At 46.2% G+C, this 27,928-nt stretch overlaps 1 protein-coding gene across 1 annotated transcript; it reads left to right on the top strand.

The window, feature by feature from the left end:
• The first annotated feature begins 14,746 nt into the window (after positions 1-14,746).
• Positions 14,747-27,661, top strand: LOC123402891 (ubiquitin carboxyl-terminal hydrolase 4-like). Its single transcript, XM_045096858.1, has 6 exons — positions 14,747-15,121; positions 18,038-18,154; positions 19,477-19,575; positions 26,137-26,322; positions 26,400-26,581; positions 27,116-27,661. The coding sequence occupies exons 1-6, from the start codon at positions 14,876-14,878 to the stop codon at positions 27,510-27,512; spliced, it is 1,227 nt and encodes a 408-aa protein (XP_044952793.1). The 5' UTR covers positions 14,747-14,875; the 3' UTR covers positions 27,513-27,661.
• Positions 27,662-27,928: the final 267 nt, after the last annotated feature.

Genomic DNA, 27,928 nt, shown 5'->3' with positions numbered 1-27,928 from the left:
GATCATAGTAAAGACAGGAAGGTACCCACGAGATATTTACGAGGCATGGTTTGGCAGGCAAACTGCCCTAGGAGAGGGATGGGCCGGACCCTTGTCGTAGGTCCTCGAGACGGGGCAACAAGATCACTGATCGTTTGTTGGGGAACGTAGTAATTTCAAAAAAAAAACCTACGTCTTGCAAGGATCTATCTATGGCGAAACCAGCAACGAGAAAGGAGTAGAGCATCTTCATACCTTTGAAGATCTCTAAGCGGAAGCGTTGCTAGAACGTGATTGATGGAGTCGTACTCGCAGCGATTCAGATCGCGGTGGATTCCGATCTATGCACCGAATGTCGGTGCCTCCGCTTTCAGCACACGTGCAGCCTGGTAACGTCTGCAACACCTTGATCCAGCAAGGAGGGAGGGGAGGTTGAGGGAGAGCTACGGCAACACGACGGCATGGTGACGATGGAGCTGCGTGGTAACTCCGACATGGCTTCACTAAGCACTACGGAGGACGAGGAAGAGGAGGTGTAGGGCTGCGCCGAGAGAGAGGCAATTGTTGTCTCAAATCTGCCCAAAACCACCACTATATATAGGAGGAGAGGGGGGAGGGTGCCCACCTTTAGGGTTTCCCACCCTAAAGGGTGTGGCAGCCCTAGATGGCTTTGGGGCGGCGGCCAAGGTGGTGGAGGCGCCCTAGGGTTGGGCCTTGAGGCCCAAGTTGGCCTCCCACGCCTAGGGTTTGCCCCCTCCACCCCTTGTTGCGCCTTGGGCTGGTTGTGGAGGCGGACCAACCCACATATGGGCTGGTTCCCACCCACTCTTAGCCCATGTAGCACCTTGGGGCTGGCGGCCCTTGCCGGTGGACCCCCGGAACCCTTCCGGTGGTCCCGATACATTACCGGTGTCGCCCGAAACAATTCCGGTGACCAAATCCTCACTTCATATATATGAATCTTTACCTCTGGACCATTCTGGAACTCCTCGTGACGTCCGGGATCTCATCCGGGACTCTGAACAACCTTCGGTAACCACGTACACTGTTCCTCTATAACCCTAACTTCATCGAACCTTCAGTGTGTAGACCCTACGGGTTCGGGAAGCATGCAGACATGACCAAGACATCTCTCCGGTAAATAACCAACAGCGTGGTATGGATATCCATGTTGCTTCCCACATGTTCCACGATGATTTCATCGGATGAACCACGATGTCGAGGATTCAATCAATCCCGTATGCAATTCCCTTTGTCTATCGGTATGATACTTGCCCGAGATTCGACCGTTGGTATCCCTATACATTGTTCAATCTTGTTACCGGCAAGTCTCTTTACTCGTTCTGTAACACATCATCCCGTGGCTAACTCCTTAGTCACACTGAGCTCAATATGATGATGGGTTACCGAGTGGGCCCAGAGATACCTTTCCGTCACACGGAGTGACAAATCCTAGTCTCGATTCATACAACCCAACAAACACTTTCGAAGATACCTGTAGTGCACCTTTATAATCACCCAGTTACGTTGTGACATTTGATACACCCAAAGCACTCCTACGGTATCCGGGAGTTGCACAATCTCATGGTCTAAGGAAATGATACTTGATATTAGATAAGCTTTAGAAGACAAACAACACGATCTAGTGCTATGCTTAGGATTGGGTCTTGTCCATCACATCATTCCCCAATGATGTGATCCCGTTATCAATGACATTCAACGTCCATGTTCAGGAAATCATGATCATCTATTGATCAACGAGCTAGCCAACTAGAGGCTCACTAGGGACACATTGTGAATCTATGATCTATATATTCACACATGTATTACGGTTTCCGGTTAATACAATTATAGCATGAATAAAAGACAATTATCATGAACTAGGAAATATAATAATAACCACTTTATTCTTGCCTCTAGGGCATATTTCCAACAGTCTCCCACTTGCGGTAGAGTCAATAATTGAGTTACATTGTGATGAATCGAACACCCATAGAGTACTGGTGTTGATCATGTTTTGCCCGTGGAAGAGGTTTAGTCAACGGGTGTGCGACATTCAGATACGTATGTACTTTGCAAATATCTATATCTCCATCCTGGACGTATCCACGAATGGAGTTGAAGCGGCGCTTGATGTGCTTGGTCTTCTTCTAAAACCTGGGCTCCTTTGCAATGGCAATAGCTCGAGTGTTGTCACAAAATAGAGTCATCGGGCCCGACGCACTGGGAATCACTCCAAGGTCGTTGATGAACTCCTTGATACATCCCAAACGTATCTATAATTTCTGTTTGTTCCATGATCTTTTGGGTGACATTGTTATATGTTTTGCTACACTTTCATACCTTTTTACACATATTTGGACTAAGCTACTAACTCAGTGCACCCAGTGCTAGTTTCTATCTGCTGATGTCTTTTTTGCAGGGACTTCTACGCCAATTTATCGAGTCCCAAAAATCCCGAGAAAAATATATAAAAATCAGCGTGACGGAAGCTTCGAGAGTACCAAAGGTGGGACAGAGGGGAGCCAGGCGTCGCCCAGGCGGCCTCCCTGCGCGACCTACCTCCTGGCCGTGCCCATAGGCCACCTGGGTGGGGGCCACCTCCTCTGGTGCCCTACCTTGGCTCCTATTTTTACCCCCATGGAGGATACACTGATTCCAGAACCCTTTTCTCCAGAAGCAATTCCGATCTCCGCCGCCATCGCCAACAAGTTTCGAGGGACCAAAGTTCATGTGCCAGCACCCTGCCAGGACTGGGAAGTGCCCCCGGATTCATCTCCATCGACGTTGCTTCCTCCCTCCATGACGCGGGAGTAGTTCCTCCTCGGGGCTGAGGTCTTCTAGAGTATCTATGTGGTTAATTCTCTCTCCCATGATGTGATCTTGATTGTGATCATAGGCTATGTTAATCTAGGGTGATCCCATGATGTTTCCCCTTCTTCTATGTATTGGATTGGTGTACTCACTTGATCTTATCTAGTATAATCCTCGAGACCATGGTGACAACGGTCTATTGGACATGGATTAGAAGAATATTTTCATGAGTGATTTGTAACGACCAAGATGTGGTTCTTTTCGATCTGGGGGTCGAGGCCCCCGAATAGGAAGGAAGCGCATCTTAGCGTTTCGCAAGCAAGTAACATAGCACAAATAATAAATAAAGTAGACAATTCGGGATTCAACTGTCTTCTTATTAATAACTCAGAGTACATCACAAATACAATCAAGGTAGTTCCGCTACGGACTACAAAACATGGAAATGCTATGCTACCCTGCCTGCAGGCCCACGATCACGACCACGCCTCAGTCCTCTGGATAGTTCACGTAGAGGCGGTCTGTCTCCTCGTCGTACTGCCACGCCAGCTGGGTGCCGTCGGGATCATCTGTCTCTGGGGTACCTGTACCTGCTGGGAGTTTCGGAGGAATCCGTGAGCCACGGGGACTCAGCAATCTAAGACCTTGATGCCAGAACTAGTCATGTTATTAGGTAGGTAGGGGTGAAGTGTATCAGATTGCAGCATCCTATGCTTGATTAAGTGGCTAACTTACGCAAAGTAGAAGTGAAGGTGGTCTACACTAGCGGTCGGGATTACTTGATCACTAAGTGATCCTGAACACCTACCTACGGCATTCATAACCCCACCGTGTTCCCGATCGAAGAGAGATCTTCGAAGGGACAGTCACGGTTACGCACACAGTTGGCAGTTTTATTAGCTTATGTTTGAGTTCTCTAATACCGTATGTTAACAAAATATTCCAAGTTGCCACATAACCGCGGGCACGGCTTTCCGAAAGATTAAACCCTGCAGGGGTGCTCCAACTAGTCCATCACAAACGAACACAGGCCACAAAGGCATCCTCTATCACGAATCTCGTGATCTCGTCGGATTCCTTAGAGGAAAACCTCAACTCTGGGGGAAACCAAAGCTTCACTGGGATTCCTATACGCAAGATATACCGCTAAGGTAAGGCAAGGCTAGCAGGACCTCCCGACGTGTCGACGACCCTGATAAGAGCCGCGTATCTCAGTCTCAGGACACGCCGGATGCGAAGCGTACGGTGGCCAGAGAAATCTCCCGAGTTGCCCCGGGATGGCCCCGCACGGTGCTCTAGTTTGGACCAACACTCATGAGGAGCACTGGCCCGGGTTGTTGATTAAAATCCTCGGGGTAGCTACTCCCTATGCAGATTATTATTAAGTTATTAGCAAATTAACACCAATGTTGGGTCCTGCCGGACAAGCCTTAGCACTACGCGATTTATCAAGGGGGTCCCCATAACAACCCCGAACGTGTTAGGAGCGATCATTATGGAATCAAACACCGGTAACCGGTAACTAAGGCGGCAATAACGGAACGAAGCACCCGGCAAAAGGCTAGGCCTCCCGTCATTTACCAAGTATATAGGTTCATTAATTAAATAACAGAATTTAAGATAATGATATCAAGCTCATATTATCACATGAGTCAAAGCACCTGCAACTAGCAACGCTAACATTAGAAGCTGAGTAAGCCTACTTAGCCATACAAGTTTTTGCTAGGAAGGAGAACAGTGTATGGGCTCATGGCATATGAGGAGGCAATTTAGTTTCAGTGGTAGGCAGCGAGCAATATGACATGGAAGCGAAAACTAGCATAACAAGTCTAGAGATGGAATCAAGGTCATATCATCTTGCCTGTGATATCCTCAGCTTGGAATGGTTCTGGTTCGTCCTGCACGTACTCTCCTGACTCCACGTATTCGTTCTCCGATCCCGGTGCTACCCAACATAATAATAACAGCCAATGAACAGCAGCACCACAATATGCAACAATCACATGATGCATGAGATGAAAAATGGGCATGCATCACTAATTCTATCACTCGCACAGGCAAATTAAACTACTGCAAGTTTCTGGACAGAACTGTACACTAAGCTATTTTTACATGCATGAGGATGGCATGAACAGATGCGGCTCGTGAAAATGATGCAAAACCATATAAAGAACATTGCAAACGGAGCTACGGATCAACGGGAATCAACGAAACAAGATATGAAGCTCTACGTGGAAGATTCAACACCACACCCACAATTGGCACAAATCTGGTATTCCCAGGTTGCCAAGACATATAACAACCCAACATGAATGGATTGGAGCAAGGGAGAACACCACAACATCAACTAAGCACACACATTGATCAAAATGACTACACTACATAATCTGCCACAATCTGCATCTTAGCTCTTTGGGAGCTACATGCAACATAGCTACAGGACTCCAAACATGACAAATAATATATGTGGCTGTTGCCAACCAAGAACACTACAAGCACCAGCAAGAATCACAGCAAAAGGAATTAAACTCTAGAAGATACAAGGCCACAAACTTTCCCAAAACCATCAGATCTCAGGGACTTAGTGAAAATTCCTGCACCTGAGTTTCTGTCTTTGTTCTGAAGCTTTTTGACAGCAATCAAAACACAACCTACTGGACTCCAAATGATTTGAAATTTTACAGGGAGATTCACAAACATATCAAGTTCAAAATCCTAGCACTGAACTAAGGCTAGTTCTCAATACAATGACCAGCACATCCTCATCTATAAGAGAAGAAAATGTTTCCAGAATCCCAGACTTAGTGAAATTTCAGATTTCACTAAACTGGAATTTGTCAGCCACATGCCCACTTTGTCTAGGCATATATTGCACACACATAACACCAATGGGATAAATGACACCACTATGGTGTAGAGAAAGACCCCTACTACTACCACACAAAAACTCATGCCCTTGGGCTCCACCTATTCCATGGAATCAAGGAACAAACTTGCAACAAATCTGAATATGTCAACTCCATAAAGTATCCTAATGGCGAAACAAACTTCACCACTGGATCCCTTGGGAGATTCTACCCCAAAACCATATATAATATGTGGGCACTTACTTGGAACAAGTGACCACAAATTAAGGGAGAGGAAACTACTCCAAATCATGCCTAGGGAATGGGCATCATTCATGTAGTTCCTACTAAGACAACAACTACAAAGGTTGTGTTCATGTGCACAATGACAAAGTGACATGGGGGTTTGAACCCCATGTTTGTGTCATGCACACCAACTCACAACCACTACTTTTAAGCTATCCACACAAACAACATACCATGCCCTCTCACATATGGACATGTGAAGGTGCATAGTTTTGCTTGCAAAGGTGGGGTGTCCTACACACACACATCCACTCCACTACACACATCAAACATGTTCTTGACCAAAACACAAGAAGTATATCTCTAAATAAGTAACACAAGATGGGAACACCATGTCACCTACACATGCACACAACTAGGGAGTTTATGAACTATGTTCATGTGGGTGTGTTCTTCACACCATAAGCACCCCATGACATGCACACAATCATATCACCTATTCCACATAAGCAAGACACTAGTGCACCTATACCCACACTTGGGCTAGCTTCACCACACACTCACATACATATGATCTAGAACCACATATGCACTTATGTTCCAAAGTCCACACATGCATTCTTCTCAAACTAGCAACAAATGCTAGAACCCCTAGTGTTGAGAGCAGAAGAAATAAATACTACATGAGCTGCTGAGTCAAAACAATCACCTCACATGCCATAGAGCATGCCACATCAAAACAGGAAAAAAAATAGAAGCTACAACAAATAAAATGAAAAAAAAACAATGCTGGGGAGGGGGGTCGAACTCAGGATCCCTGGCATCAATGTGTCCCTGGAATCAACAGTGAAACACTTATACTTGGGAAGACTCTTTCCCACGCCAATCTTAACCTTTTTCACCATAGTGTCAAGTAGTTAGGAGCAAGTAATTATTTCACAAGCTCAAGATTTTTAGGAGCAAGTAATTATTTCACAAAAACAACATTAGTTGATCTGTTTTGTAATTTTTATGCACCTTTAAAACACCCATTCAAACCAGCAATTCACATCTCTCATCCACCACAATTCAAAGCTAACACATGAGCATTTTTAAAAGGGGAAAGGAAGAAGTGCATCTTGACATAGAGTAGAAATTAGAGAGAGAGGGAGGATGGTTTGAAACCTAAGCAAATACTATCACAAGCATCACCCCGCACAAGCTATACACCACATGCAACATCATCACAAGGCAACACATGAAATCACAAGAACACAATGCAACAACAAGAACACATGGCATGATAAGGAATGCATGCATGCAAAGGAAGAGAAAATAATAAGGTGACATCACATGAAATAATGAGCATGGGCTCTCTCATAGCATGACAAGGTGGACCCACATGAGATAGGTTCCAAATATGGCATGGTTTACATCTGGGGCACTACAAACTCTCCCACACCACAAAGAAGATCTCGCCCTCGAGATCTAAGACTGAAAGAAATCGGGAAATTCGGAACGGAGGTGATCCTCGCGTTCCCACGTAGCCTCTTTATCGGAATGGTGAGACCATTGCACTTTGAGAAATTTGACAGTCTTGTTACGGCTCTTGCGCTCAGTCGCCTCGAGAACCGCAACTGGATGCTCACGATAAGAAAGGTCAGGCTGAAGGTCAATATCTTGAAGATGCATAGTGCGCTAGAGGGTCTTGAAACACCTCCGAAGCTGAGAAACATGGAACACATCATGGACATTTGCAAAGGTTGACGGAAGCTCGAGCTGGTACACAAGGTCGCTCCTCTTGCCAACCACTCTGAATGGACCAACGAAACGAGGCGCAAGCTTGCCTTTGATGCCAAAGCGCTGCATACCCTTCATAGGTGACACCTTGAGATAGACAAAATCATCAAGCTCATACGACATGTCACGGTGCTTGCTATCGTAATAGCTCTTCTGACGGGACTGAGCTGCTCTGAGGTTATCGTGAATGATCCGGCACATCTCCTCAGCTTCTTCTATCATGTCATTGCCAAGGATCTGACGCTCGCCTGTCTGGGACCAGTTGAGCGGAGTACGGCACTTCCTGCCATAGAGAATTTCAAACGGAGCCTTGCCAGAACTAGCTTGATAACTATTGTTATACGAGAACCCCGCGAAAGGCAGACAATCCTCCCACTTCATGCCAAAAGAGATAACACAGGCCCTCAGCATGTCCTCAAGAACTTGATTTACTCTCTCCACTTGACCACTAGTCTGAGGATGGAACGTTGTGCTGAAGCGGATCTTCGTGCCCATAGCAGACTGAAAGGAGTCCCAGAACTTGGAAGTGAAGATACTTCCGCGATCTGACGAGATCATCATAGGTACGCCGTGCAAAGAGACAATCCTGGAGGTGTACAACTCTGCCAACTGAGCTGCTGAAATGGACTCCTTGACTGGAAGGAAATGCGCTACTTTACTCAATTTGTCGATGACGACGAAGATAGCGTCATTGCCTTCTTGGACTTCGGAAACCCAGTGACGAATTCCATCTCAATGTGATCGAACTTCCACTCGGGAATCGGCAAAGGCTGCAAGAGGCCCGCTGGTCTTTGATGTTCTGCTTTCATCCTTCGACATACATCACACTCGTTTACGAGTTGTGCAATTTCACGTTTCATACGAGTCCACCAGAAAGTATGCTTCAAGTCATGGTACATTTTGGAAGTTCCAGGATGAATAGAGAGCAGAGAGTTATGAGCTTCTTCCATGATCACCTTCCTGAGATCACCTTTCGGGACGACAAGGCGATCCTCGAAAAACAATGTGTCCCTCGCATCAACAGTGAAACACTTATACTTGGGAAGACTCTTTCCCACGCCAATCTTAACCTTTTTCACCATAGTGTCAAGTAGTTAGGAGCAAGTAATTATTTCACAAGCTCAAGATTTTTAGGAGCAAGTAATTATTTCACAAAAACAACATTAGTTGATCTGTTTTGTAATTTTTATGCACCTTTAAAACACCCATTCAAACCAGCAATTCACATCTCTCATCCACCACAATTCAAAGCTAACACATGAGCATCTTTAAAAGGGGAAAGGAAGAAGTGCATCTTGACATAGAGTAGAAATTAGAGAGAGAGGGAGGATGGTTTGAAACCTAAGCAAATACTATCACAAGCATCACCCCACACAAGCTATACACCACATGCAACATCATCACAAGGCAACACATGAAATCACAAGAACACAATGCAACAACAAGAACACATGGCATGATAAGGAATGCATGCATGCAAAGGAAGAGAAAATAATAAGGTGACATCACATGAAATAATGAGCATGGGCTCTCTCATAGCATGACAAGGTGGACCCACATGAGATAGGTTCCAAATATGGCAAGGTTTACATCTGGGGCACTACAAACTCTCCCACACCACAAAGAAGATCTCGCCCTCGAGATCTAAGACTGAAAGAAATCGGGAAATTCGGAACGGAGGTGATCCTCGCGTTCCCACGTAGCCTCTTTATCGGAATGGTGAGACCATTGCACTTTGAGAAATTTGACAGTCTTGTTACGGCTCTTGCGCTCAGTCGCCTCGAGAACCGCAACTGGATGCTCACGATAAGAAAGGTCAGGCTGAAGGTCAATATCTTGAAGATGCACAGTGCGCTAGAGGGTCTTGAAACACCTCCGAAGCTGAGAAACATGGAACACATCATGGACATTTGCAAAGGTTGACGGAAGCTCGAGCTGGTACGCAAGGTCGCTCCTCTTGCCAACCACTCTGAATGGACCAACGAAACGAGGCGCAAGCTTGCCTTTGATGCCAAAGCGCTGCATACCCTTCATAGGTGACACCTTGAGATAGACAAAATCATCAAGCTCATACGACATGTCACGGTGCTTGCTATCGTAATAGCTCTTCTGACGGGACTGAGCTGCTCTGAGGTTATCGTGAATGATCCGGCACATCTCCTCAGCTTCTTCTATCATGTCATTGCCAAGGATCTGACGCTCGCCTGTCTGGGACCAGTTGAGCGGAGTACGACACTTCCTGCCATAGAGAATTTCAAACGGAGCCTTGCCAGAACTAGCTTGATAACTATTGTTATACGAGAACCCCGCGAAAGGCAGACAATCCTCCCACTTCATGCCAAAAGAGATAACACAGGCCCTCAGCATGTCCTCAAGAACTTGATTTACTCTCTCCACTTGACCACTAGTCTGAGGTTGGAACGCTGTGCTGAAGCGGATCTTCGTGCCCATAGCAGACTGAAAGGAGTCCCAGAACTTGGAAGTGAAGATACTTCCGCGATCTGACGAGATCATCATAGGTACGCCGTGCAAAGAGACAATCCTGGAGGTGTACAACTCTGCCAACTGAGCTGCTGAAATGGACTCCTTGACTGGAAGGAAATGCGCTACTTTACTCAATTTGTCGATGACGACGAAGATAGCGTCATTGCCTTCTTGGACTTCGGAAACCCGGTGACGAATTCCATCTCAATGTGATCGAACTTCCACTCGGAAATCGGCAAAGGCTGCAAGAGGCCCGCTGGTCTTTGATGTTCTGCTTTCACCCTTCGACATACATCACACTCGTTTACGAATTGTGCAATTTCACGTTTCATACGAGTCCACCAGAAAGTCTGCTTCAAGTCATGGTACATTTTGGAACTTCCAGGATGAATAGAGAGCAGAGAGTTATGAGCTTCTTCCATGATCACCTTCCTGAGATCACCTTTCGGGACGACAAGGCGATCCTCGAAAAACAATGTGTCCCTGGCATCAACAGTGAAACACTTATACTTGGGAAGACTCTTTCCCACGCCAATCTTAACCTTTTTCACCATAGTGTCAAGTAGTTAGGAGCAAGTAATTATTTCACAAGCTCAAGATTTTTAGGAGCAAGTAATTATTTCACAAAAACAACATTAGTTGATCTGTTTTGTAATTTTTATGCACCTTTAAAACACCCATTCAAACCAGCAATTCACATCTCTCATCCACCACAATTCAAAGCTAACACATGAGAATTTTTAAAAGGGGAAAGGAAGAAGTGCATCTTGACATAGAGTAGAAATTAGAGAGAGAGGGAGGATGGTTTGAAACCTAAGCAAATACTATCACAAGCATCACCCCACACAAGCTATACACCACATGCAACATCATCACAAGGCAACACATGAAATCACAAGAACACAATGCAACAACAAGAACACATGGCATGATAAGGAATGCATGCATGCAAAGGAAGAGAAAATAATAAGGTGACATCACATGAAATAATGAGCATGGGCTCTCTCATAGCATGACAAGGTGGACCCACATGAGATAGGTTCCAAATATGGCAAGGTTTACATCTGGGGCACTACAAACTCTCCCACACCACAAAGAAGATCTCGCCCTCGAGATCTAAGACTGAAAGAAATCGGGAAATTCGGAACGGAGGTGATCCTCGCGTTCCCACGTAGCCTCTTTATCGGAATGGTGAGACCATTGCACTTTGAGAAATTTGACAGTCTTGTTACGGCTCTTGCGCTCAGTCGCCTCGAGAACCGCAACTGGATGCTCACGATAAGAAAGGTCAGGCTGAAGGTCAATATCTTGAAGATGCACAGTGCGCTAGAGGGTCTTGAAACACCTCCGAAGCTGAGAAACATGGAACACATCATGGACATTTGCAAAGGTTGACGGAAGCTCGAGCTGGTACGCAAGGTCGCTCCTCTTGCCAACCACTCTGAATGGACCAACGAAACGAGGCGCAAGCTTGCCTTTGATGCCAAAGCGCTGCATACCCTTCATAGGTGACACCTTGAGATAGACAAAATCATCAAGCTCATACGACATGTCACGGTGCTTGCTATCGTAATAGCTCTTCTGACGGGACTGAGCTGCTCTGAGGTTATCGTGAATGATCCGGCACATCTCCTCAGCTTCTTCTATCATGTCATTGCCAAGGATCTGACGCTCGCCTGTCTGGGACCAGTTGAGCGGAGTACGACACTTCCTGCCATAGAGAATTTCAAACGGAGCCTTGCCAGAACTAGCTTGATAACTATTGTTATACGAGAACCCCGCGAAAGGCAGACAATCCTCCCACTTCATGCCAAAAGAGATAACACAGGCCCTCAGCATGTCCTCAAGAACTTGATTTACTCTCTCCACTTGACCACTAGTCTGAGGTTGGAACGCTGTGCTGAAGCGGATCTTCGTGCCCATAGCAGACTGAAAGGAGTCCCAGAACTTGGAAGTGAAGATACTTCCGCGATCTGACGAGATCATCATAGGTACGCCGTGCAAAGAGACAATCCTGGAGGTGTACAACTCTGCCAACTGAGCTGCTGAAATGGACTCCTTGACTGGAAGGAAATGCGCTACTTTACTCAATTTGTCGATGACGACGAAGATAGCGTCATTGCCTTCTTGGACTTCGGAAACCCGGTGACGAATTCCATCTCAATGTGATCGAACTTCCACTCGGAAATCGGCAAAGGCTGCAAGAGGCCCGCTGGTCTTTGATGTTCTGCTTTCACCCTTCGACATACATCACACTCGTTTACGAATTGTGCAATTTCACGTTTCATACGAGTCCACCAGAAAGTCTGCTTCAAGTCATGGTACATTTTGGAACTTCCAGGATGAATAGAGAGCAGAGAGTTATGAGCTTCTTCCATGATCACCTTCCTGAGATCACCTTTCGGGACGACAAGGCGATCCTCGAAAAACAATGTGTCCCTGGCATCAACAGTGAAACACTTATACTTGGGAAGACTCTTTCCCACGCCAATCTTAACCTTTTTCACCATAGTGTCAAGTAGTTAGGAGCAAGTAATTATTTCACAAGCTCAAGATTTTTAGGAGCAAGTAATTATTTCACAAAAACAACATTAGTTGATCTGTTTTGTAATTTTTATGCACCTTTAAAACACCCATTCAAACCAGCAATTCACATCTCTCATCCACCACAATTCAAAGCTAACACATGAGAATTTTTAAAAGGGGAAAGGAAGAAGTGCATCTTGACATAGAGTAGAAATTAGAGAGAGAGGGAGGATGGTTTGAAACCTAAGCAAATACTATCACAAGCATCACCCCACACAAGCTATACACCACATGCAACATCATCACAAGGCAACACATGAAATCACAAGAACACAATGCAACAACAAGAACACATGGCATGATAAGGAATGCATGCATGCAAAGGAAGAGAAAATAATAAGGTGACATCACATGAAATAATGAGCATGGGCTCTCTCATAGCATGACAAGGTGGACCCACATGAGATAGGTTCCAAATATGGCAAGGTTTACATCTGGGGCACTACATGATTTCCTCTTTTGTGAATTGATTGAAGATTGAGAGTCTCTTGGTGCTTGTCTTTGACTATCCTTGAGATACGTTGTGGTGATTGTGGTACTCTCTTTGGATGGCCGCGGTGACATTGGGAAATCCATAGACAAGAACTACGAACTCTGAGGTGTGCTTTTGTAGCCCTACATAATTCTCGTCCTCTCTTGATCACAAAGGAATGACCTCCTAGTACGTCTCCATTGCATGTTTTAGTGGAAATATCATGTGATTAGACTATGTTAATGTTGTTGGGAGTTGCCACTAGTGAAAGTATGAAGCTTCGGCCTTGTTTCTCACCATTGTTACACCGTTTATGCTCACTTTTGTCACTCGCTACCTTGCTGCCATTTTTATTTCAGATTTACAATACCTTGTTTTACCATCCATATCACTTGTCTTTTAACATCTCTTCGCTGAACTAGTGCACATATACAACTGACAATTGTATTAGGTGTGTTGGGGACACAAGAGACTTCTTGTATCTTAATTGCATGGTTGCTTAAGAGAGACCATCTTCAACCTCTACTTCCCTGAGTTCGATAAACCTTAGTTCATCCACTTGAGGGAAATTGCTGATGTCCTACAAACCTGTGTGCTTGGAGGCCCAGCATAGTCTACAAGAATAGAAGCGTGCATAGACATCAAGCTATTTCTGGCGCCGTTGCCGGGGGATGAGTGCTTGAAGGTATATCTTTAGATCTTGTAATTAAATCTTTTCGTTTTTTATTTTTATTTTCACTAGTTAGGCTTATGGACAACTCTGCTCTTGGTTTGTTGCTTGTGGGGAACCGCTCCACCGCTATTGTTGTGGAGAAGCCTCCCCCACCTATGAAAATTGTGCCCTTTAAAATACCAACTGATATTATTGATCATGTCTTGGCTAATCGATATGCAGGAGATAGACATCCAGTCGAACACTTGTTATATCTTTCACAACTATGCTCCTTATTTAAGCTTGCAGGTATATCGATGGATTTTGTTATGAGGAAGCTATTCTCTCTGTCATTAAAAGATAAGGCTTCGGATTGGTATAGGCTTTTTGATAACTCTCATTTGCTAAAATGGCAAGATCTTATATATCTCTTTTATGTAAAGTTTTATCCTCTTCATGAAATACATCGAGACAGGAACTATATTTGTAACCTTTGGTCTCGTGACGAAGAAAGCATGTGTCAAGCTTGGGAAGATTGAAGTACCTAATGCTCTAATGCCCCAATCATGAGCTCTCCAAGGAAATCATTCTTATACTCCCTCCGTTCCTAAATATAAGTCTTTTAAGCGGTTTCAATAGGTGTCTACATACGGAGCAAAATGATTGAATGTACACTCTAAAGTATGTCTATATACATCTATATGTATTCCACTAGTGAAATCTCTACAAAGACTTATATTTAGGAACGGAGGGAGTAAATTTTAATGCTCGGCTATATTTGAGCAGTTGCTGCCTAGTTCTTGCCATGGGCTGAGCGGGCCGTAGACTGGGCACCGTATCGCGCCGGGCTCCACCAAAATCTAGCTGGAGTGCATTCCGTTAAGAACAAGGTCAAATTTAGATGCACATCAAAGGCCTTCCTGTTGAAGAAAGCAAAGCACCGACCGAGGAGGCATCGGCCAACGGAAACAGGCTACATCTGCGCGCTTGGTTGCGAGGGCATCCAAAAAAACCTGGATGGCTAAACCGGCGCGATCGCCGACGGCGGAGACCCTGCCGGCCGTGGAGAAGTCCCGCTCCGCGGTCGGGTCGGGGCTCCGGACCCTCGCCAGCGCCGCCTCAGGATTTCTGGATCGGTGGTCGGTCGTCGGGACCGGCGTCTCCAGGCTCGAGAAAACTCTCGGCGACCAGTTCCCCGAGGGTGAGCACTACTTCGGCCTGGAGAATTTTGGCAACACCTGCTACTGCAACAGCGTCCTGCAGGTAATCCAACCCCCTCTACCCCGTCGTTTTGACCGGCTGGTGGTGTTTGCTGCATATTCCGTGTCAATCTGGTGGTATTCGTATTCGATTTTGATTAGGTCGTTGCTTTCGAAACAGTTAGGGTGGTGCGGCAGGCACCGGATTTTGTTGTTCTATCAGGCGCAGTTCAAGGGACTAACTAGTGCATTTTGTGTATTTGGCATTGGCATTGATAGTTATGGTTAGGTAATTGTGCCTCTCGTCAGGTAATGTGATGGTGGTTGATAGGGCTGGAATTCAAGTCTAGTCGAGCCATATAGTTTGTTAAGATAACGAGTTAGCTTGGCTCGACTCGTTAGCATAACGAGCTAAGATTCAAACTCGGCTAGACTCGTCTAACTCGCGAGCTAGCTCGCTTAATTCGTTAAGTCAGCCCTGCCCACATGCGTCTGGGACCGCCGCTATGATCCATCTCATTGAGATGGATGTGACGGCCGCATTGGTTGCAATCTTGGCTCCGCTAGTTCATCCTCCGGCGGGCCACGACGGTGACTTTGGCGGGCTTTCTTCTGGTCCCCACTTTGGTGACCTTGGAGGCACGACTGGTTCGCGGCGCTGCCACCAGCCGCCCTCTGCTAATAGTGTCCCTGATGATGCCCTAATGGAGCACTCCATGCAGTTCGTCGCATCATCACCCCTGCTGGAGCTCGCTTCGGCCGAGCCCCAACTTCCTATTGGTGTCGCCTCCTTTGCATGCGTCGGGACCATGTTAGTCGAGCCACCACTCCCTCCTGACAATCTGGATCCTTTGGCCGGGCATGGTCTAATCGACCTGCCCGTGCTGCTTGATCCTGTGAGCATCCCGTCGATGGCTGACATCCCCATTCGGCAAGAGACATTGTGGCTTCCGCTGCCGCAGGTTGCTCCCGTCGGCCCTCTGTTTGGGGAGGGGGGCCTGGTCCACAACGACTATACCTGCGACTCGGCCAGAGCATCTTATGCTGACGCCGGAGGGGAGCATGCTTGTGCCTGATGATCCACTATTGAGCGTGCATAGGCGGTGCTTTGAAGAAGTGGGGCATCCCGGAGGACGCGGAGGCCTTCGAGGACGCTCTTCTCTAGCGATTCCTCGCCCTCTCCGGGGCCTCCTATCCAAGGAGGAGACCAAGGCGGTTCACACCCTTTTCAGGAATGTTCAGCTCTCCGAGGTCCACTGCTCAACCCCCATGCCCTCCACAGCTTCTAGTTGGACACATGCTTGACGTGTCGCGGCGGCCTTATTTTGCCGTCTGCAAGTCCATCAGATGATCCATCTTCTACATGATTATCTTCTCCATTGCTTTGCGGGTCAACCTGTTGACTAGACTCATTAGTCACATCGTTCGACTCGAGTCGAGCCAAGTCACGAGTTACTCACTTAGCTCGCCAGTTTCGAGTTACAATTCCAGCCGTAGCAGATGACATGATAGGTTGGCAAGTACCATGTGCTCTAGTCATCTTGCATCGAGCGGTTTCTCGTACAATTTCCACAAGCTTGTATTGCTGACGCATTTGCAAAGACTGGGTGTTAGTATTGTATCCCGTGATTGTTTCCTGTTGATATTTCCCTCCGCAGCTGATCAGGGTCTTCACTTCCTCATCTATCCGTTGTAAGTTTGAGCTGGTTCTCTAATAGTAACTTCTGGCCCATAGTTGCTGGAATGTGATCTGAGGTGTTGACATGAGGGTTCTATAAATTGTGTAGGGAAAGTAGCTCACACTGGAAGTAGCATGTATGTGAAGCCTCTAAAGTGAGGCCATGCCATTATTATTTTCCAAATAGCATGATTTGTAAAGTGTTGTCGAGCAATGCACTCGCGGGACGAACATGTGAATGTAGTTTTGTGATAGAGTTCAATTCCCGGACTTCGACTTCTGGGAGGTTGGTAAGCATACGCAGGACAAACACAGTTTTAATGTTGATATTGTTTCCTTTTCACCCTCAAAATCTCCAGCCTGCAGGCTTTGCGTGATGATCTCCTTTAGGATCTTCTGACTTCTGAGGATATTCTAGGCTTTTCTTGATGTCTGATGCCAACTGGTCTGCTACTCCTGTACCCCTGTTTAGTTTATTTTTGTAGACGAACTGTGGGCATTTGCTTAGACATGGTGAGCTAGTGAAGCGCTACAATAAATAATTCGCTGAATCAACTATGACTTGAACTCTTTGATGCATATGCTTCAGTAATAGTAATTCCTTAATTCTGACTGTTCCAAGCAGGTTTTCCGTTAGAGTTGCAATGTTGGTATTCTTACTCCCATATAATAAAATTCCAAATCCAGGAACCCTGGCACTTCTGTTGTCATTTACTCCGATATAATAATATCTGCAAGAATAAGCAAACATTTACAACAGAGTTGATATGTCCTTAGTCCTTATCCATGTTCAAGAGTGCATGATCAATGACTGTCTAATGGATCCTGTGAAACAATTCAGATAACATATCTGTTTGGCATTACTGATTGTGGATTATTGATATTCTCAAATCCTATTAAAATGAAGAAAATGAGTCCGGCAATAGCACTGGTTCTGTTAATGTTTCATCGCAGTTAACAGGGAAGAGTATCATTTCCATATAATTGAAGTGAAGTGTTATTCCTGACACAAAGGCACAAAGCAACAGTTAATATCCCTGTGTTGCCTATTTGTTAGCATAGATATATTATTATGGGTCTCTTGCCTAATACTGTTGATAGCCTTCACTGTTTTCTGATCAGGATCATCTTATACAGATGAAAAGTATTATCCGTTTTCAATTATTTCTTATCCATGTTCAGTTTTGGTTCCTGTTGTCATTTGTTATTTTAATAAATTATTGCTTCTTTACGTGCTACAAGTACTGTGCAGTTATTGGTGTGTCATGTATTAAATATGTTAATATTATACTTTTGTTTCAGGCTCTTTATTATTGTATTCCATTTCGGGAGCAGTTGCTGGAATATTACGCAAATTACAGGAATCCAGGAGATGCTGAGGAAAATTTGTTGACCTGCTTGGCAGATCTTTTTGCGCAGGTGAAAATACAAATACTGTTATTAGCTGATACACTGCTACATTTGCTAGGTTGTTGCTCTAAAAAATCAATTAGGGTACCCCACTCCATCACTACTAGTCAGTGCACGCATGGATTGCATGCCATCATAAAATGTGAAGATGATAATATTGAAGATTATTGGTTTTTTACTTCAAATATATGCTTACCAATAGATTGATTTGTTTCTCATACACGGTTCAAATCGTTCTGTCATCAAGTCATGAAGAGAATGGGAGTCAGGTTTTTAGTTTTATTTGGTGATTGTTAGGGGGGGGGGGGGGGGTTATGGCAAGCAAATAGAATTCTGATAGCAATTAATGGATAGCAGAACCAACTTAATGACTGAGCTATCTGATTCGATTAATCAGATGATTATAAAGTGTGGTTGTGGGCAGGGGTAGCAAAGACTGAAGAATCAACTCATGTCTTTGTATGGTCTGGGACCCACATAATGACAATCTATATTTCTTGGTGATTGATAGGTTACGACTATTTTGCTCAAAAGAATAAAGTGGTAGCAGCAATTCATTCTAGATTTTTTTTCAAAAAATCAAATATGATACTTTTGTATGTGGCAGTATTTTATAACAAGTGAGAGAAGCAGGCAGTAGTTAAAGTGATACTTTTGAGACCATTTCAATATCTAAAACGGCCTGTATTGAGTGACGGAGGAAGTACTAAGAGCACTAATAAGTAATAAAATAACATTGTTTCTTGACAACTCGTTCCTATTTGGACCGAACTTTTTCCTCACTATATGACAGTTTTTGTGTGCTTGCGCATGTATGTGTTTGCTTTGGGGAAGAGTACTTGAACCTGAGAAAACTACTTCCTCCGTCCCAAAATAAGTGACTAAAAAATGACTCAACTTTGTACTATAGTACAAAGTTGAGTCATTTTTGAGTCACTTATTCTTATTTTGGGACGGAGGTAGTATATTATAGAATATAAATGGTGATTTCTCATTATTTACACTTTCAGGGCGTTGATTGGACACATTAGTCATAGATGCTAGATAATACCATAGTTAATTTGGCTTGTCTCAATTCTTAGTTTTGTACAGTGCTTGCTGACAATTTTAATAATTGTTTTATCTAGCTGTCTAACTCATAAAAATATGACTTCTAAGATTAACTCACTTGCAACCAAGGCAAGCCAGCAGACATGTTATTAGTTTCTAGTAGCTACCGACTCTCCATTTTTATGCTTTCATGGGCATGAAGTTATTTGGTTTGCACATGTTACCTAAAACTTCTGCACATTTTTGTTCGTCTAGTAACAATGGTTGCTGATAACTTGCAGATAAGCCTATCGAAGAAAAAAACTGGTGTTATTTCTCCAAAACGTTTTGTCCATAGAGTGAGGAAACAGAATGAATCATTTCGTGGTTCTATGCACCAGGTAACTTGCAGATAGCTTATAAAGCTTGTTAATGCTCAGGTATTTATTTGGTAACTAGATTAGGGGCGCGGCTTGCCGCGCGCTACGTGTCATTCACATAATCATTCACCAGGCAAACCAGTACGTATATCAACAGTGGAATACATTTTTGGATACAAAGGAGAGATGAAAACCAGAGCTTGACTAATGGAAAAACAGAAATATATCAACAGATGAAATAACACCACAGCACCAAACCGCATGGTACCATCAGTTTCCAACAATTCGGTTCTAAGCAAAATACAAAATTTGAAAAACCAAGGCCAAGAAATACAAAGTTCAAATGAATCGTGCCCCACAGAATTATTTTTCCCTTTGATTAGGGTGTAATCCATTTGCTTCTCCCCAGTGGCCTTTGTGGACAAATGGCGCCACTGTCATGGTAAACAATGTTAGCATATGGCCAATATCACTGCAAATCAAATAATTCAACCAAGCTACATATCAAGGAAGTAGTACATTTATATATGTATATACTTACAAAAGGTAATCTTTATACAGATAACAATAAGAGAATACAATACAAACCAAACCATTATAAGATCACCTTGTTTATTTGTAACCAAGTTATTATGATAATCAATGTGGCATAATCTGGAAATAATGTAACTTACTATAACTACATTGGGAAGGGTAAGATATAGGATAAGTGATAATATTGCACTGTCACATTTATAGATTTCACATTAGCATAGACCAGTGTTATAGTGATGGTAGTACTCCCTGCGTTTCAAAATAATTAAAGTTCTAGTCACAGTGTTATAGCGACGGGGGCAGAGAGACGGGCGGTAGTGGCAACTGAAGGAATGTGAAGCCAGTCAAGCGAGTAATCTGGCTAATAGAAAAGAGTTTGTCATGTGGGGTCAGCCCTATAGGCGACGACCCACGCGGGCTGGACCTGCACCAGCCTAAGCTATGACATATTGTAATTACAGAAGTTGTGTTAGATTAGGAGTCTGGGCTAGTTGAAAAGGTTTAGTCCCATAGAAGGTTACCCTGCCAACTCCCAATTAGAGTAGGAGTCTAGTCTTGTAATCAGGCTTTATATAGCTAGCTTTGGGGATCAATAAAGTTAAGCAGAAAACGATCTAATCTCTCACCCCTTGCTCCTGCGCTTCGGCGCCTCTCCTCACCCCTTCTCCAGCAATAGGCCGGCACGGGACTCGCCCTCGGCCTCCTGTATTCCACGACTACAACCTCCGTTCCAACCCACCAACCCGTGACAACTTGGTATCAGATTCTTCGTCGATCCAGGCGGCAATGTCTCCGCCGCCTCCACCGCCTCCGCAGCCGGCGCCCTTGCCGCAAACCTAGAAGACCTCGCGCTCAAACAACACGAGGATCATGAGGCCGTGGTAGCCACGCTGAACGGCCTCTCTGAGGAGAACCACACCGCGCGGACGGAGCGTGTAGAGGACCGCGCTACCCTCAAATCAATCGCTGACACACTCAAGGAGCTCTAGGGACAGTTCGCCGATGCCTCCCAGCAGCAGTGCGCGCAGAATCTGGCCATCCTCCGGCTTGAAGGGAAGGGCACGACCCAACTAGGCGGCGTCGGCCTCCTGCGGCCACCCGAGCCGTCCCATGCCGCAGCCCCGGCCGTCATGACCGAACCACCAGATCGGGCGCTGCGCCTCTACAAGATCGACTTCCCCCTCTATGACGGGTCCAGCGATCCACGGCCCTGGTTGACACGCTGCAACCTGTTCTTCTTGGGCCAACGGACGCCGGAGGCCGATAAAACTTGGCTCGCCTCCTACCACCTCACCTATGTCGCCGCATTATGGTATGGCCGCCTTGAGAAAAAGCTGGGCCCGTGGCCGTCTTGGATTGAGTTTCAAAAGCTGATCGCCAACCACTTCGGTCCGCCAACACGCGTCAACCCCTTCGGCGAGCTTATCTCCACCCGCCGCTCCGGCACCGTGGCAGAATATTCCAAGCGCTTCCTAGAGAATCTCTCTCGGTTGCGCCCCATTGCCGTCGATGATGAGAGGGATATCTTCACCAACAACTTGGGTGAGCCCATGAAAACTCAGGTCGAGATGCTGAAACCAGCGACTTAGGACGCGGCCATGGACTTAGCAATCTCCTTTGAGCACCTCAATACTTTCACCAGCGCCGCAGCCCCCGCTGTACGGACCAGCAGTCCACCCGGGCCCATGGGCGCACCTAATCCGGCCTTACCAGACCCCTCTAGCCCCTCGCCCGCACTCGTCTTCAAAAGACTCACGCCGGCCGAGATGGATGAACGGCGCGCTAAGGGTCCGTGCTTCAATTGTGACGAGAAGTTTGCACGGGGCCATCGCTGCAAACGTCTGTTCTACATATAGTCCGCCGACGCCGACGACGAGCAGTTTGAGGATTTCCAGGAGGCACAAATCTCCCTCTTGGCTGTCACCGGCATTCCCACCAGCGACACAATGCAGGTTACTCTCCGCATCGGGGACCATGACCTGGTAGCCTTGCTTGATTCGGGCAGCACTCGTAACTTCATCAACGAAGAGCTGGCCACCGTCGTCGGGCTTCCTTTCTCCTCCAATCAGCGCCTGGGAGTCACGGTCGCTAATGGCGATAAGGTGACCTGCCGGGGACTCCTGCAGCAAGCTGCGATCACCATTGACAAGGAGCGTTTCGTGGTGGATCTGCATGCCATTCAATTGGGCGGGTTCGACATTGTCCTTGGCACACGATTTCTCAAAACTCTTGGGCCAATTCTCTGGGACTTCACGACGCAGTGGATGTTGTTTTGGCACTCGGATCACCGGGTGGAGTGGTCGGGACTTGGTTCCATCGGAAGGCCCGCCAACCTACATGCGTGCGAAGGCAAGGATCTCCTGGACAGCCTGCTGGCCACATTCGTCGACATTTTTGGGGACCCTCAGGGTCTGCCACCGCAGCGTGCCCATGACCATCATATCCATCTTCTTCCTGGGACACCGCCGGTTGCTGTCCGCCCCTACCGCTACCCAACTATTTAGAAGGACGAACTAGAGCACCAATGTTCACAAATGCTGGTTCGTGGTTTGATGCGTCCTAGCTCTTCGGCATTTTCCTCCCCAGTTCTACTCGTCCGGAAGCATGACGGGACTTGGCGTTTCTGTATCGACTACCGTGGTCTCAACCTTGTCACCATCAAGGACAAGTTTCCTATTCCCGTTGTCGATGAACTTCTGGATGAGCTGAAGGGCGCCCGTTTTTTCACCAAACTGGATCTCCGGTCCGGTTACCACCAAGTTCGGATGGCCCCTGAGGATATCCACAAGACGGCGTTCCGCACACATGAGGGCCTTTTTGAGTTTGTGGTGATGGCTTTTGGGCTGACCAATGCCCCAGCAACGTTCCAAGCACTCATGAACGACGTCCTTCGTCCCTATCTTCGCCGGTTTGTGCTTGTGTTCTTCGATGATATCTTGATCTATAGCTCGTCCTGGTCGGATCACCTTCATCATGTCAAGCTCGTCTTGGAGGCTATGGGCGCACATCAACTGTTTCTCAAGCGCTCCAAGTGTTCTTTTGGGGAGGAAACCATGGCTTATCTAGGACATGTCATCTCCACTGCAGGAGTCACCATGGACAGAGACAAGGTTCTCGCCGTTATGGATTGGCCGGTTCCACGCAGTGTTTGGGCGGTGCGCGGTTTCTTAGGTCTGGCGGGCTACTACCGCAAGTTCATCCGAGATTTTGGCATCATTGCAGCTCCCCTCACTCACTCCTCAAAAAAGACGGATTTCTTTGGACGCCTGCAGCAACTACCGCCTTTGAGGCTCTCAAGACAGCTCTTACCACTGCCTCTGTGCTTCAGCTGCCGTATTTTGCCGTCTCTTCATTGTGGAGTCTGATGCCTCTGGATCGGGTTTCGGGGCAGTCCTGCATCAAGATGGAGGGCCCATTGCCTATTTCAGCAAAACCATCGCTCCGCGTCATGCTTCACTCGCCACGTACGAGCGGGAACTCATTGGTCTGGTCCATGCTGTGCGCCACTGGCGGCCCTATCTGTGGGGACGTGCGTTCATCGTCAAAACTGACCGCTACAGCCTGAAGTTTTTACTGGACCAACGCCTCGCTACCATTCCGCAGCATCATTGGGTGGGCAAGCTGTTGGGGTTCGACTTCACGGTGGAATATAAACCAGGTCGTCAAAACATCGTCACCGACGCTCTTTCTCGACGTGATGCTCTTGCTGGCCCGGCACTTGCCATATCCGGGCCTGCTTTTGATATATTTGAAGCTCTTCGTCAGGCTGCTCAAACGGAACCCGCGCTCGTCGCATTACGGGAACAACTCCAATCTGGTGAGTTGGGCCAGCCCTGGGCTCTCGTGGACGGTATTGTCACCATTCAGCAGCGGGCTTATGTGCCACCCGCGTCGCCGCTGGTTGGGGAAGTCTTGCTGCAGCCCACGATGCAGGACATGAAGGTATCCAGAAGTCGCTTTATCGTCTTCGTCGGGATTTCCATCTACCGCAAGCAAGGGCAGCACTTCAGCAGTATATTCGTGCTTGCCAAGTTTGTCAACGCAACAAGACGGAGCAGCTTCATCCAGCCAGCTTGTTGCAGCCCTTGACAGTTCCATCTCGTGTCTGGGAAGACATCTCCATGGATTTCATTGAGGCACTTCCAAAGGTGGGCGGCAAGAGTGTGATCCTGACCGTCGTGGACCGTTTCTTCAAGTATGCACATTTCATACCCTTGGCGCATCCGTATACTGCTGAGTCTGTCGCTACGTCCTTCTTTTCTAACATTGTCCGACTTCATGGGTTTCCAACATCCATCGTTTCGGACCGGGATGTGGTTTTTTACTTCAGGCTTTTGGAAGGCTCTATTTGCCGCCGCCTGGACGCACTTGCACATGAGTTCGGCCTTTCATCCACAGTCTGATGGACAATCGGAGGTCGTGAATCGAGTCATCACTATGTACTTGCGTTGCATCACCGGGGATCTTCCAAGGCAGTGGCTGCAATGGTTACCTTGGGCGGAGTACTGCTACAACACTTCGTACCATTCAGCATTGAAGGATACTCCTTTCAGGGTGGTTTATGGTCGGGATCCCCCCTCGCTCCGGGACTATACGCCGGGCGAAATTCGCAATCAGGCAGTCGAACGGCAGCTCCTCGACTGTGATCAATACCTACCCGACATCCGTGAGCGTCTCCTTCAGGCAGCACAGCAGTAGAAGCATTACTATGATGATAAGCATCAGGCTCTTTCTTTTGATATTGGCGAGTGGGTTTGGCTACGTCTTCAGCACCGGCCGGCTGCATTCCTTGGAGTGGGCGCTAAAGGGAAGTTGGCTCCCAAATTCTACGGGCCTTTCAAAGTCCTCGCTAAGATTGATACGGTTGCTTACCGTTTGGAGCTACCCCCACGTGCCCGCATTCACAATGTCTTCCATGTCGGGGTCCTGAAGAAATACCATGGTGAGCCACCTGAAGTTCCACCGATGCTTCCCCCGCTGTTTCAAGGTCGAGTGCATCCAACTCCTATCAAGGCATTGCGTGCTCGTATTGCTCGCGGCGTTCAACAAGTGCTCATTCAATGGGAGGGCCAGCCAGCGTCTGCTGCATCATGGGAGGATGTCCCTACCTTCCGTGATCGTTATCCAGGTTTCCCTCGAGCTGTTTCAGAATGGAGGGGGAGATGTCATGTGGGGTCAGCCCTATAGGCGACGCCCACGCGGGCTGGGCCTGCACCAGCCTAAGCTATGGCATATTGTAATTACAGAAGTTGTGTTAGATTAGGAGTCTGGGCTAGTTGGAAAGGTTTAGTCCCGTAGAAGGTTACCCTGCCAACTCCCAATTAGAGTAGGAGTCTAGTCTTGTAATCAGGCTTTATATAGCCAGCTTTGGGGATCAATAAAGTTTAAGCAGAAAACGATCTAATCTCTCACCCCTTGCTCCTGCGCCTCGGCGCCTCTCCTCACCCCCTTCTCCAGCGATAGGCCGGCGAGGGACTCGCCCTCGGCCTCCTGTCTTCCACGACTACAACCTCCGTTCCAACCCACCAGCCCGTGACAGAGTTGCATGGTAAGCCGAGGAACGGGAGCAACATGAAAAGATGAAGTGCTAAGGGTGGCATGACTAGCAATAGGAAGAGAAGTACCATATGCAGCAAGAACATGAATAAGATAATCTAGAACTCAAATGGACGACAGCAGAAGAATCAGGAGTCGTATGGAAAGATGCTCCAGAATCAACAATCCATGGGGATGTACCTAATGATTGACTCAATGTGGCCATTGGAGGATGCGTGGTATGGAGAATCCAGAGAATTTGATCCAAGATCGAAAATGAGATGTAATTGATCGTGAGGAAACACTAAGCCCCAATACAATGTGAGGAAATATGTAACTTGTATTTCCATGAGGCCGTAGGCCAATATATATGCACTACACGTGCGGTAAATATGCAGAAAACCCCTTATACAAATATACGATGACTATATTACATGGCTAAGTATATACAACTCTTAAGATTGACATAAAAGAGTAATTATTCCATAAGTAACTCCTCTTTGCTGTATGTAGGATGCCCATGAATTTTTGAATTTCTTGTTGAATGAGATTGTCGATATTCTGGAAAAAGAGTTTAGTACTGTGAATGATTCTCCTGAAACTACATCCCCTGGAAGGGTGCCAAATGGGGAAGTTTATCATTTAGCCAATGAATTTCGAAGGGAGCCGCTGGTTACATGGGTCCACAAGAATTTCCAGGTGACTAGTCGCTAAAATGCAAAAAATATGTGTTTTCTTCCAAGAATTTTGTGCATAATCACCATTTCCATTTGCAGGGTATTTTGACCAATGAAACAAAGTGCCTGATGTGTGAGACTGTCACTGCAAAGGATGAGACTTTTTTAGATTTGAGCATCGACATTGAACAGAATAGTTCACTGACAAGCTGCCTGAAGAGTTTCTTTTCCACTGAAATTTTAAATGCCGAGGACAAGTTTTTCTGTGACAACTGCTGCAGGTAACAATGTTACTATGTCATTTTGATCCTTAATGTTCTGTCTCTCGGAGCAACAATAGAGGCTTTACGCATTAAATTGCTAACAAGAGTTTAAATTGTTATGGTGCTACTTATGGAATGGATCAACTTGCCAAGTTAAATCTTGGCTATAGAAAAATACATTCAAACAACTATTCTTGAAGAGGACCTTGTAGATCCATTTCCTCATTTTTTTTCTTGACGTTGCTGCTGTCTTGAACTCGATTGCGGGCAAGGTTAACAATCTTAATTTGTTATGTTTTCTGCAAGTTTTTGTTTTTTGCTCCTTGTAGATATTGCATGATTGTTTGCATGTACAGTATGATCTATATATTTGGTTAAAATGATTGCTAAGTAGTACCTCAGATGTCTGTTTGTTCTGTGCGTTCTGCTCACTAGGTTGTCAACCTTGGTCCTCCTAGACCGAAAAAAATGCGTTGAGAATTAGCATACGTGGAAAGACCCTTTGTGCTGCTTGATTTCCTTTTAACACTGAAATTGTGGTGCACTTTTCAGTTTGCAAGAAGCACAGAAGAGAATGAAGATAAAGAAGGCGCCACAGATATTGGTAATCCACTTAAAGCGCTTCAAGTTCATTGAACAGCTGAGTCAGCACAAGAAACTGTCATACCGAGTGGTATACCCCATGGAGCTGAAGCTGAGCAGTGCCTCTGATGATGTAGATTGCGCATACTCACTCTTTGCTGTGGTAGTCCACCTTGGGAGCGGCGCCAACCAAGGACACTATGTAAGCCAAATTAAAAGCGGCGACCACTGGCTGTCATTTGACGATGACAGTGTCGACAGGATTCAGGAGTCCACCCTGCAAACTTTCTATGGTTCTTCTCGCGAATATTCTGGCAACACCGATCATGGCTACATCTTGTTCTATGAGAGCATTTCAAAGAGCTAGGAATTTTCTAGTCTAGGATTAGTGCTAGTGATGAAATAATATGTACAGTTTACAGGATGGGAACCTGATACCTTTTCGTTTTTAAATTTTCCTCAGTGCAATAGCATAGACTTCGTTAAATTAAAGCTGGACTAAAGTTTTTCTGGTAACAGAGACCAAACGCGTATTCAGATTCGTACGGAGCTGCTCTGTATGGCGATTTGGCTCCTGTGTCCATATTCTCTGGCAATCTTGTCGGCCGTACTTTACATATACAGTGCTATCTAGAGGGAGAAATCGTACGGTCGCCCCCATCATGGACGGCTTTTCTGAATAGGGCAGTTATTGCTGTGAAAATATCTGGTAGTTCAGCGCATGAGATGATACAGGCTTTTGAGATCCAACGCTTCATGGCACCTACGTGTCATGAATTATCT

This window comes from Hordeum vulgare, chromosome 6H (genome assembly GCF_904849725.1).
Source record: "Hordeum vulgare subsp. vulgare chromosome 6H, MorexV3_pseudomolecules_assembly, whole genome shotgun sequence".
Classification (NCBI taxonomy): domain Eukaryota; kingdom Viridiplantae; phylum Streptophyta; class Magnoliopsida; order Poales; family Poaceae; genus Hordeum; species Hordeum vulgare.
Note: the sequence above shows the minus strand (reverse complement) of the source record. Positions and strands in the feature narration are given on the sequence as shown.

Coding starts and splice junctions, on each gene's coding strand:
- LOC123402891 (XM_045096858.1), top strand. CDS start 14,876: ATGGCTAAACCGGCGCGATCGCCGACGGCGGAGACCCTGCCGGCCGTG. Junction 18,155..19,476: donor TGGCAGATCTTTTTGCGCAG/GTGAAAATACAA, acceptor GATAACTTGCAG/ATAAGCCTATCGAAGAAAAA. Junction 19,576..26,136: donor TTCGTGGTTCTATGCACCAG/GTAACTTGCAGA, acceptor TGCTGTATGTAG/GATGCCCATGAATTTTTGAA.